This window comes from Leptodactylus fuscus, chromosome 2, assembly GCF_031893055.1.
Source record: "Leptodactylus fuscus isolate aLepFus1 chromosome 2, aLepFus1.hap2, whole genome shotgun sequence".
NCBI lineage: Eukaryota > Metazoa > Chordata > Amphibia > Anura > Leptodactylidae > Leptodactylus > Leptodactylus fuscus.
In genome coordinates this window covers 272,758,513-272,771,412 of record NC_134266.1, presented here as the reverse complement: position 1 = coordinate 272,771,412, position 12,900 = coordinate 272,758,513, and the positions used below count along the sequence as shown (strand labels likewise).

Here is a 12,900-nt window from a genome sequence, read left to right as displayed (position 1 = left end):
GATTTGGTGAGCGTTGGTTTGTACGTGTCATCCTCACTGGTACCAGGCTTCCTGGGAAGAAATCAACACAATGGTAGAGGATCAGAGAAGCAATGGCGGCTGCACCTCTGTTCCACCTCCTGGCAATGGAGAACCTGTTATGTTTTCTGCCCATATCCTGTCAGGTGTCACAGCCGTCTGAGCTAATAGACTTTTTGCCAGAAATGGCGCCACTCCCATCCTTGGCTGTATCAAGTATTGCAGGTTTGCCACATTCTAGTGAGCTGCAGTACCTTATGTAGCCTATGACTGAGGGGGGGGCGCTGTTCTCCTTTTCTAATTTCAGACCACTCCATAGGCTAGCACATGAGGTGATACGATTGTCAGCTCTTTTAGGAAAGCTGGGTGGCAATGAAATGTCAATGGTAAAGTTAGATTGCACACATGCATCCCACAAAATGGACCAGTCACATTGGGATGTGGCGCCACCTGGTGCCAGTTACACTTTTGACACAAGTCGTTGGCTAATAGTTGATTACAGAATAGAGTATATATATATTACTATGAGTATTCCGCTATATGGGTAGAATTCCCCGATTACGGTGCCGACTGTCTCTACGTCTGATAATGGCCGCCCGCGCCACCCACTGTTATGACTTAACATTTGCTTTCTTGCCGTGTTTTACTTTCATAACACTCTGACTTCTTTGCATGTTCCTCTCTCTGCTGCATCCTGGCATCTCACAGCTATCACATAATCAGGTAATTCTGCCGTCCTGCTCCTCAGTCCACCTCTGTCTGTCCCAATCTTACCCATCATGGAGGAAGCTTGGGAAAGTCCAGCTGTCTCTTTTTGTCACATTTTGACTCTTGTTATTTCCGTTCCAGTTCTCTCTAAAAGCAGGAATTTATTTTTGTGCAAAAGTCAATCTGCTTCAGTGTGGCTTGGGGGATATAGTAGGCGCTAGCTGGATACTGAGGCAGCCATTTTGTGGATTGATCCTTAAAGGGATTGTGTCGCCAGATCACTGCATATCAAACCGGCCCACGGATAGATAGCTTAGGGTCTGCTGAATCCAACGCTGTTTTCCCCTTGTGAATCGGAGCCTCCGTTCCTGAGATATCGCTGTTTTTGTCTATATGCAAATGAGCTCTTGGAGTAATGGCGGCGCCCGCGAAAATCCAATAGTGTAGACTAAACAGCGATATCTCAGCCATGGATGGTCCGATTCACAAGGGGGAAACGGCGTTTGATTCAGGAGACCCTAAGCTATCTATCTGCAGGGCCGGTTGAAAATTGTTGACAGACCCCCTTTAAAGAGTCTGTCATGAATCAGGTGATCGTGGATGCTCCAAATATTAGAGATGATCTATCTGGTGCCAAGTATGAAAATGGTGGCCGCTTCCCGTTTTCCATTATACTTCTAGTAAAGGTAACTTAGACTTCAAGTAATGTGGTGACCATGTGTGATCAGGATGGTGCGATCCCTGGCACCAGATACAAAATGAATGAATGAATGAATCTTTTTAGGGGCGTCCAGGCCAATAATATCTATTGGTACCAGGTCCAGACCCACCGATCCATTGGCGCCAGATAGGTGATGGCTGCTTTTGTAAGCTTCTTTTCTATGGCCGACAGTCACAATGGCCCCTTGGTTTTCACCAGCTTGGAACAAATTTACCCTGGGCATTTGCCAAGGTTTGCCTGGCGCCACCATGATACCTAGTCCTATTCGGCACCAGGGTGATCATCCTTGTTACTGTGGATTATCCACGCTTCAATGAATCCGTTTTCATGACAGTCTCTTTCAGGGAAGTTTTTATGGGTTTTTGGCCTAAATATATTTTTTTGTACTTGGGATTATCGACCAATTCACGAAGTGGCTGCCGCTAGTGATGTCCGTCATATCAGCAGGGTGTAGGGTTGAGCATTCGGGATTGGGAGAGATCAGATCCCGATCGGCAATTGGGACTGGCTGGAAAATGATCGAAAATTGGATTTTGAAATCTCAAGATCGGCTCAACCCTACTGTATATATAATATACAACTGGGGTTGAGCGATCGGGGAAGATCAGATCCTGATCGGTGATCGTGGGATCCCTGGATCGGCTGGGAAATGATCTGAAATCGGATTTTAAAATCGATCCTGAAATCTCAAGATCGGCTCAACCCTAGCAGGGAGAGATCTGCCCGTGTTCTTGTAGACTGATCAGTCCTATCAGATGTCTTACGATTGGTTAGACGTTTCCAGTAGGTGGCGGTCATTTTTGCGACATGGTATATGTATGGTCGGCAAACCATACATTAGTCACACATGACGCAAATCTTTATGGTTTATACAAATGATATTGTATCTCGTGTGTCGTAATCCTGAAATATTCTGTTGGATTAGAGAAATATGAATTCTGCATTTTTGCTTTTTCTTTACATTTTTTTTTGTTTTTTTGGTTAAGGAGAGTTTATCCTTTTGCCCATTTTCAGATCTGTTTCGATTTTTCCTGAGAGTCTAGTCTATGGGACTGCACGAAAATCTATTTTTTAGAAAGTGGTTTTGGAACTTAAAAGAAAAAATTCCAAAAATAAACATCCAAATTCTGTAAATTGTTAATCTATTGTGACCCTTTACTACTACAGAAGTGTTTTTTAAGAAGTTTTTTTTGGTTTTGTATCTAGAATTTTTTTTCCTTTGTGTTATGTCATCCGTCTCCAGAGCCCATCGTTCGATGACATCACTGTTGCTACTCCAGCCTGTCCTATTGATGTGTCTGTAATTCACCACACTGGTTATTACTATTCCTAGTCGTTGTGTATCTTTCTGTATCCTGCATATGTTATCTCTTATATAATATGATCCAACTGACTTCCATGTCCACAAACCCCTAAAGAGAAGGGGGGGGGGGGGTCTTTCATTTCATTTATCTAGTCTTTTCTATAGTCCATTTTACCTAAAGTGTTCCCAGTAGAAAGATGATGTTGGGGAGGGGCTGTCCTTCTCCAACAGGAAGTAGAAAAATGATGTTGGGGAGGGGCTGTCCTTCTCCAACAGGAAGTAGAAAGAGGATGTTGGGGAGGGGCTGTCCTTCTCTAGCAGGAAGTAGAAAGATGATGTTGGGGAGGGGCTGTACTTCTCTAGCAGGAAGTAGAAAGATGATGTTGGGGAAGGGCTGTCCTCCAGCAGGAAGTAGAAAGATGATGTTGGGGAAGGGCTCTCCTTCTCCAGCAGGAAGTAAAAAGATGATGTTGGGAGGGGCTGTCCTTCTCTAGCAGGAAGTAGAAAGATGATGTTGGGGAGGGGCTGTCCTACATTATCAGGAAGTAGAAAGATGATGTTGGGAGGGGCTGTCCTACATTATCAGGAAGTAGAAAGATGATGTTGGGGAGGGGCTGTCCTACATTATCAGGAAGTAGAAAGATGATGTTGGGAGGGGCTGTCCTTCTGTAGCAGGAAGTAGAAAGATGATGTTGGGAGGGGCTGTCCTTCTGTAGCAGGAAGTAGAAAGATGATGTTGGGAGGGGCTGTCCTTCTGTAGCAGTAAGTAGAAAGATGATGTTGGGAGGGGCTGTCCTTCTCTAGCAGGAAGTAGAAAGATGATGTTGGGGAAGGGCTGCTCTTCCATCTGTGTAGTCTAACATAATTTTAAACCAAATTTTGTACAAAATCTGATAAGGAAATCCTAGTCCACAGTTACATAAACGTAGAGGCTTTACTAATACCGTTAGGTATTGAGTAAGCTGTCTGTGGTCATGGCATTGGGGATCACTCAAGACCTACAGATCTGGTGGTCACACACGTCGAACATATCTGGTTCCGGATCTCCCATCTGCTTGACCCTTCATCAGATCGGCCTAGAAATGTACGGTAGCGGTGACGAGCCCTATCCATTAGATTTTTGGAACATAACCATTTAATCGGTGCCTAGAAAATGTTGGAGAAGGCCTTCAGGACATAAGGATAGGGCAGGGCCTATGCATTTCTGTGAAGCCTGGGTGACTAGGTGACAACTCCTTTTTGATACTGTTTTCAATGTGAAGACTCCGCTAACGCAACAGCACGTTTCGTGACACTACCAGAAAGTTTTTTCAAAGCTTCAGGTATCTGTTCACACCTGTGTAACTTACATTTCCCAGTATAAGACGAGTTACACGTTATGGAAATTTGCTTCCACTTGCCCATTTCTATCCGTGTGGCATGTCACATGCAGACAGATGGAGTAGAATTTATTGCACCTGTCATGGGATAGGTTGGATTTTTTACCAGCTTTGACCAAAATCTGAGCATTACTATTGGTACCCGGGCGCTTCATTGTAGTTGTAGTAATATGACACGTTTCGGTGGCCCCATCATTGAGCAGTACTTTTCTCACAGAGATCACAGGTCCACTTCAAATTCAGGGTTTCTGGTAGGTCTCTATAAATTCTATTCTCAAGAAATGAATGCCACACTAACCTTTTCCTTGTCCGTTTTTGCTAAATGGTGGGTGTGAGAGTAGATTAACTATTTAAAGGGATTGTCCAGTTTATAAAACCAATTTTCATACAACCTATTGGTCAATTCTGAATAGAGGTGCATGGGATCTTCATGTCTTGGCCCGGAGGATCTGTCCTGTCCTGCATTACACGTTCATTGATATGAATGAACACTGTAATTCTCCTCCTCCCCTGTGGAGGCACTGCAGGGAAATTGAACACTTACTGCCAGGTGTTCCTATAGATTACAGCTGATCACTGGGGCTCTAGCAATGAGGCTATAGTTTATTGTTGAGGGTCCTTTTAACCAATTATGGATTGTGCAAGGCAGGGAATATTGTTGGTAAAGCCCAAAACTGCTTCTTGACCCACCACAATTGTCCTATGTGACGAGACCCAGAAAATTCTTTTTATCAACTTGAGTTCTGACCCACTCTTAACATGCAAGACATGGATGGGGGCCATGAAGGGAATGGCCCCTTGGTCAGGCCACATATCAATGGACCTTCCAAGAAATGGGTGGGATGATCAGAAGGCAAAGTTTAAGAATGAAGGCCAATCTTGGTTATTAAAGGTCAGTTGATCATGGAGGACCTTTACTTTTCTTAAGAGTTCTGGTCCTCCACCTACATGAGAACACACTGTACATTCCCATCTTACCCAATAAAGGTGCAGGAGATGCCTCCAATTAATAGCTTGGAGGACCACATGATGGTTACCTAAGTTAGTTTCTAGTGGGCACACATCTGTACAAGCTAATCTGGTCGGTTCGAAGAACATTTTGTTGGAGATCTCATGATAGAGTAGACAATGATGAACCTAAAATCTGTTCCAAACAGACCCAGTATCCAGGCAGCTCCATAGCCGAATGACTTTCTGGTCTACCTCCGTACCTTCTCTCTCTTCACCAGGTTATGAAGCCCTCTTCATGGTTGCTCTTTGGCATTGGTTACATCTACAGTGTTGTGCACTTGTATTTAGGACATAGTGGTCACTTTTTTCTATTTTAGGCTCATGCAGTAAATTCTTGGGCCTCCATTAGACCTTTCTCTCAGCCGTAGTGCCACCATGACGCCTGGTAGTGGAGGGTTGGTGGGACTATTTTATCTGAGGAGGTTCTTCATTTGGTGTAAGGCGTGACTGTTGAGGTAGTGGTGGATATACCTTATATCTTCTGAGATGGTCATGGTGGATATACCTTATATCTTCTGAGAGATGGCCATGGTGGATATACCTTATATCTTCTGAGAGATGGCCATGGTGGATATACCTTATATCTTCTGAGAGATGGCCATGGTGGATATACCTTATATCTTCTGAGAGATGGCCATGGTGGATATACTTTATATCTTGAGAGATAGCCATGGTGGATATACCTTATATCTTCTGAGAGATGGCCATGGTGGATATACTTTTATACCATTGATTGTCCAATTTCATGGTTCTCCAGTAGTCTTTACCAGGTTCCTCCAGCCCTAGCGTTATGCACGTCATCTCGATGACTCCACCGTCCCCTGGTTTCTCCGTTCCCCTTCACGACCTTTTGTTCCTTTCCCAATGTACTGCTGTAATTTTGCACCCCTCGTGCACTTGGCATGTTCAGTGATGATCTTACACCGATGCAGACAATCCAGTTGTGCGCTGTTCCCTATCGCCCCTGTGTCCTGTGCACCAGTTTTAACCCTTAACTGAAGGTCACGTGTTACTTTAACCTATGCATCCTTGTAATTGTTTGGTTCCCTTTGACCCAGGAACGGCTTTGCAGCTTGTCATGTAGTCTTTCCCCTTCCAGAGACTTTGGACCGTTTGGTGACTGCTCCTCCTCTGTTACAGGTGGCGGCTGGGGAGCATCAGAACCTATAACCCCGAGCAGATCATGCTGAGCGCCGCGGTGCGGAGGACGAGCCGGGACGTGCGGATCATGAAAGAGAAGCTCATATTCTCAGGTGATTTGTGGGGTTTTGCAGATTATATTTGTGTTCTGCGGTTTTTAAAACTGTCTCATGCAGAAGAAGCAGAACTCACAGGCTTTCTATATGGGGGGGGGGGGAGCAGAACTCACAGGCTTTCTATATGGGGGGGGGAGCAGGACTCACAGGCTTTCTATATGGGGGGGGGAGCAGGACTCACAGGCTTTCTCTATGAGTGGAGGGGAGCAGGACTCGCAGGCTTTCTCTATGAGTGGAGGGGAGCAGGACTCACAGGCTTTCTATATGGGGGGGGGGGGAGCAGGACTCACAGGCTTTCTATATGGTGGAGGGAGCAGGACTCACAGGCTTTCTATATGGGGGGGGGGAGCAGGACTCACAGGCTTTCTATATGGGGGGGGGGGGAGCAGGACTCACAGGCTTTCTATATGGGGGGGGGGGAGCAGGACTCACAGGCTTTCTATATGGTGGGGGGAGCAGGACTCACAGGCTTTCTCTATGAGTGGAGGGGAGCAGGACTCACAGGCTTTCTCTATGAGTGGAGGGGAGCAGGACTCACAGGCTTACTCTATGAGTGGAGGGGAGCAGGACTCACAGGCTTTCTCTATGAGTGGAGGGGAGCAGGACTCACAGGCTTTCTCTATGAGTGGGGGGAGCAGGACTCACAGGCTTTCTCTATGAGTGGAGGGGAGCAGGACTCACAGGCTTTCTCTATGAGTGGGGGGAGCAGGACTCACAGGCTTACTCTATGAGTGGAGGGGAGCAGGACTCACAGGCTTTCTCTATGAGTGGAGGGGAGCAGGACTCACAGGCTTTCTCTATGAGTGGGGGGAGCAGGACTCACAGGCTTTCTCTATGAGTGGAGGGGAGCAGGACTCACAGGCTTTCTCTATGAGTGGGGGGAGCAGGACTCACAGGCTTTCTCTATGGGGGGGGGGGGGGAGCAGGACTCACAGGCTTTCTCTATGAGTCCTGGCTGCAGTTATTTAGCTGCTCCCTAGTAGATTTTTGGACTGTGGCAATAACCTCCCGTCATCCTTCGCCCTCTCCAGACGTTCTGTCCCTTTCCTCATTCTTCTTCTTCTTCCTCCTCAGAGATTAATAACAGCATGGACACCCCCGAGGATTTGTCGCTGTGTTCCGAAAATCGCTACGCGGGTTTCTCCAACGACGTCATAACGCCAACTACAGACTCGAAAACCAGCAGCAGTCAGAAATTTGAGGAGACCTGACACAGCGAGCGTGGATACATTTTTCCAGTGGATTCCACAGAGCAGACCCCTCCCCCTCCTCCTCCCCCTCCCCGGTCACTTCTTTCCAAGACAGGGACGTTTTACGGGACTACTTTATGCCAGGATATTGTTTATTTTTGCAGATCGTTTTTTTTCTTAGTTTTGTTGTATAATCCGGACTGTGAGGTTGTAAATATGTAGAAAATAATTTGATTCCTTTTTTTTTTTCACCCTTTGTGTATTTTTGTGAATAGGACACAAGCGAGTTCTTGTGGAAATTGATGTTTTTGTTTTGTTTTATTTTTTTTTGCAATCTAAGCCGAGAGAACATTGAACACAGCCTGATGGAGTCCGTCCCGTTCTTACAATAATCTCGCCGATCAGTCTGATAAGTGTGTGGGGATAGCGTCTGCTCTTCTCATACTGCAGGCGGCCATTTTGTATCCATTCAACAGTGATGTCTGCTGTACAATACACTGCCTCTCCAGGCTGCACTGACTTGTCATAAGCCCCTCCCACTCAGACAGTATGAGAAGATCGTAGATGGCATTCAACTTCTAAAGGACCAAAAAAACAGGAGGCACAAGGAAGGGTTTCGGTTACATTCTGTACGCTGTCGGGGTGTCTTGGGGGGGGGGGGGAAGGAACGAGGATGGGCTGTGAAGTCTCCAATATGATCTCTGGGGTCACCAGATTTTGACTTTTTTGGGTTCCTTCTGATATCATTTCACAAGATAAAGATCAAGGCAGAATTTTAGTGCATCTGTGCTTTGACCCAGTTGAGTCTGATCGTTCCTTATACTCCAGTCACAGCTAAAGCTGCAATCAAGATTCAGTAAGGTGGTAACCAGAATTCTGGATGCAGCTTTGGAGGCGATGATGAGATTGGGGCATGAAATAACTGGATATCCACGTTCTGATGTCACATATAGCAGCGTGGTGACCTCATTCAGCCTCTGGCCATGTTCACATTGGTGCTGGTGGCTCTTGCAACCTCAAATCCTTCACGTATGACCGCTTTCAGTTTAAATACAATGGACATCTGATGGGACTCCATATGTAGCCACTATTATAGCGGTCTGCCTGTCTGTTGTTCTGATCCTCCAATGAACCAGGACAACGGACAGCTGATTCTAGTATGAACGTCATCACACCCGCCCTGTAGCATCCTCCTCCAAAAAGTCTTGCTTGCGTTTGTCTTCAATCTCTGACTCTCTCGTCGTTTGCTGGGACTTGTCGTGTTGTAACGGCTGACAATCCGTAATCTCTAGGCCACTGCACTACCGTCTCTTACCACTAGAGCAGTCAGAGAGGTGATTTTTGGTGGTGATGTCACATAACTCCGCCCACTTTGTGCTGCTGTGACATCACATGACCACTAAATGACAAAATAGAAGAAGCTATGGTGGGGCCAGGAGTTGGATTTCTGTCCTGGTTTATGGAGGAGGTCCGTGTAGTAATATCAGAGATGAATAAAGCTTATTGTAAAGGGCGCAGGTCGTGCGTGCTGCCATAATCTATTGTGATGTGGCCCCCAAGCTGTGTTACTCGGCTATCCATGATGGGGTGCACTAAACCTAAATGCAAGGAGCCCCTTCATAAACTGATGGCTGACACCTTGAGACCACACAGATCAGCGGCATATTTAACCAGGATGTAATGTTGCATACATCAGTCACATGGCCTATAGGTAGCTCAGTCCCATTCAAGTACACGGACTGAGCTGTAATACCAAATATAGCCACTGTACAATGGATGGCGCTGTCTTTGATGAGCACCACGAAGCTACTGTCCTTATCCAAATTTCGTGGTGGGGGTTGGGCCCTTGCCATCCCCTCTAAGACCTGAGGCTTTTACGTAGATGACTTAACGAGAAATAAATTCAAAAGTATTTTCATTTTTTAAGACTCTATAATAGTGCAATACCGTCACCTACCAGTGGGGGCACTGCAGCTCCTCCTGTACTGTATTACCCTCAGTTGTCTTCTCCATCTCTTCTGGAAGAAGAATAAGACACAAAGAAGTGCAATAAGATGAAATCCACCGCTACGAGGACGTCTCGAACCACAGACAACAAGATTTTATTTATTGGAGTTTTTAGTTTGTGATTTTTTTTTTTTTTTTTTTTAATCTTTATCCTTTTCTACACTGGAAAGTTGTACTGAGAAGAAAAGGGTTAAACAGAGGGCGGCGGCCGACACCGTGACCTCAAGCGACCCCGCACCTTTCTACAATCGTCCTTAGACAAGTGTTTGTTCCGGAGTCTTCTGTGATCAGGGGACGGGTTATTGTATTTTGTTCAAGAATAAATGAATTTCATATGGTTTCCTACCAGTCCTTGGTCTTCCTTGTGGTCCTTCCGATTTCGGCGATCCTCCGATAGATACACCCAGCATCCATAATATTAAAACCACCTGCCCCCCGAGCTCTGACCCATTGAGGCCACGGCTCCACGAGCTTGCTTCAGTTGTCCTGTGGTATCTGGGACTGAGACGTCTTCAGCAGATTCTGTAAGTCCTGTATGTGGTCCAGCATGGCCGCCATGGATCACCTGTGCCATGGATAAGCAAGTCGGTCGATTGGATTGAGAGTTCAAAGCCAAACCATCACCTTGATCTTACTGATATCCTCAGATCATTCTAGACAGGGGTATTATCCTGCTGATATAGGTCACTGCTATGAAGGCGGGGTACTAGTCCTGTACAAGACATAAGATCCCGAGCAAAACATTGTCCGGACCATTGACGCCATCTCTTCCCCTGGTAAGGGACACCAATGTATCGGGCCGACCACGTAATCCATCAGACCAGGCGCTGCCTTCTACCAGTCTCCAGGTCTGATGCTCATAAGTCCATAGTCGGCACGTTTGGCAGTGGCCATGGGGTCAGCATAGGCCCTTATTTATGTCCTGTAACCCATTCCCACACCTTGACATAACTACACCTAGGTTTCGGAGTAGTTAAAGGGATCCTATCATTGGATACCCTTTTTTTCTAATATGTAGGAATAGCCTTAAGAGGCTATTCTTCTCCTACCTTTACATGTCTTCTTCGCACCGCCGTTCAGTAGAAATCTGGGTTTTCTTCAGTATGTAAATGAGTTCTCTTGCAGCACTGGGGGCGGTCCTCAGCACTCAAATAGCACTAGGGGCGTCCCCAATGCTGTGAGAGAATTCTCCAGCGCCGCCTCCATCTTCTTCTGGAACGTTTCTCTCTCCCTGTGTCTTCTTCCGTCCTGGGTTTCAACCTACTAGGCCTCGGGCAGAGCCAACTGCGCATGCCCATGGCTACAAGAAAATGGCTGCTTACACCAGCTTATTGTGTAAGCGTCCACAAAAAAATGGCCGCTTACTGTTTAAACGGCCATTTTCTTGTAGCCACGGGCATGCGCAGTTGGCTCTGCCCGAGGCCTAGTAGATTGAAACCCGGGACGGAAGAAGACACAAGGAGAGTGCGTTCCAGAAGAAGATAGAGGCAGCGCTGGAGATTTCTCTCACACCATTGGGGACGCCCCCAGTGCTGTGAGAGAACTCATTTACATACCGAAGAAAACCCAGATTTCTACAGAACGTCGGTGCGGAGAAGACATCTAAAGGAAGGAGAAGAATAGACTTTCTTAAGGCTATTCCAACGTGTTAGTGAGAAAAAAAGGGATTCCATTGATAGGATCCCTTTAAGGTATCGGTTAAGATTACCTAGTTAAAGAGAACATTTCTGGTTGAGAGGTCTCATCGGACTCCTTTCTGGTGCTCTCTGCGCCTGCGCGGTTCTCAGGTGAAGCTGACCCTGGCTTCACTGCACATGTGCTGGGGGTTTGGTGCTTGTGCACTGAGGCTCAATGACCTGCTCTGATGCAAGGACCACAGTGGCAGGGGGGGCTAAAGCTTTTTTGTTTTTATTGTGGGCACGTATAACAGGGTGATTTTGGACACTAAAACTGTAGTCCATAAGGACCTGTGGGTGGTTTCTAGGGTTTCCTTGTCCCAAATTGCCCTGAGAGGTTCCCTTTAAGTCAGGAAGCTGTGCCAGTATGATCACCGCAGGACTATGGTGCCGACACAACCAGGCTTATTCACACGACTGTAAAAACGGACCAGTAATGACTGCACCATCTAAGGCAGGGGTACTAATGGTTGTCACAGAGGCCGAGGACCTCCAGACCAGCCATGGCTGCATACCCGTAAGGCCATACCATGCGTATACCAAGGTCAGAAGGGTTATTATGTCTCTTTAGGGAGACTTTTACCTCTTTGAGGCCGCATTTCGATGTACAAGGTCCCATCAAGCAAACAGGTCCTGCTAAGAATTATGGGAAACGAATATGCAAATAAATTCATCATGATGGAAAAAGTGAAACTTACTCTATCGCCGCCTTTTGGACGGTAGCTCCCTATAGATCAATGCCGGGTTTTTCAGAAACCTAGTGACAGGATCTGGGATTACCGCTGAACCAGAAGCAATATATATCAGTCAATCACATTGTGACGCCCCCTAGAGGGACAAAAAAAAAAAATACAGCTATCATGCAATTTGTCTTGACAAAACCAAACCATTGTACAGTTAGGCCAAGTTGTGAGTCTCTGAAGGTTTCGTGGGTTTAGTAAGGTTACACGGCGGTTTTAGTCGCACGACCAAAGTTTACCGAGTTGGCTAGCGACTTTTTCCCTCATGGAGTCACATTGCGACCGAGTCACAGCTATTATCATGTATGCGTCCCATGTATTTTCATATGCAGTATTTTTTATAATAAGACTAAAGATAAAATAACATACTCTTATCTAAATATCTGCAAAATAAAGCGCCATTGTGAACACAACCAGCTAAAATCCCTCAAATTCCCTATCAAAATTCATCATTTTGTAACCCGTGCCAGTAATCAAAATGGCGACGGTGTAACCTGAAGTTTCTACGTCATTTCCTGTCCCGGCTTCCCATCTCACAACGTCAAGACTAATAAACCCCGCCCCCTATCGTTGATTGGCTAACGCTTTGGGCCGTCCTACGACATTACCATATAAGGAATGAGCTTTGGGGTTTAACATGGTATCTTAATGTATGGACTCCGATGTCCTCGGTTCAAGAAGAAGGCGGCCATGTTGGATGTGGAACCGTAAAAGGAAAATAAAACCATTTTACTGGCGCAATAGAGCAGACTTCCCCCTACACTGCGATAGCTGAACGATATTTCACTTTTGAGTCCGATAGGAACACAGCGATAGTGAGACGGGCGCCATTTTTCTGTAGCCGGAGAGGACAGCGGGAGCTGTCATGTGATTAGAATTCCCAGAAAGCTG

At 46.2% G+C, this 12,900-nt stretch overlaps 1 protein-coding gene and 1 long non-coding RNA gene across 5 annotated transcripts in view; both read left to right on the top strand.

Moving 5' to 3' along the window:
* The window catches only part of GDPD5 (glycerophosphodiester phosphodiesterase domain containing 5), a 105,194-nt gene extending 95,251 nt beyond the window's left edge, over positions 1-9,943 (top strand). For 2 of the 4 annotated variants that reach the window (XM_075266283.1, XM_075266284.1), the window contains exons 15-17: positions 727-741; positions 6,281-6,393; positions 7,471-9,943. In XM_075266283.1, coding sequence (XP_075122384.1) covers positions 727-741; positions 6,281-6,393; positions 7,471-7,607 — 265 coding nt within the window. In that variant the 3' untranslated portion in view covers positions 7,608-9,943. The remainder of the gene's footprint in view (positions 1-726; positions 742-6,280; positions 6,394-7,470) is intronic. The other 2 variants (XM_075266285.1, XM_075266286.1) reach the window with 2 other exon arrangements.
* LOC142196106 (uncharacterized) lies at positions 2,945-3,448 on the top strand. Its single transcript, XR_012715127.1, has 3 exons — positions 2,945-3,029; positions 3,163-3,206; positions 3,430-3,448. It is a non-coding gene; the product is annotated as an uncharacterized LOC142196106 (long non-coding RNA).
* Positions 9,944-12,900: the final 2,957 nt, after the last annotated feature.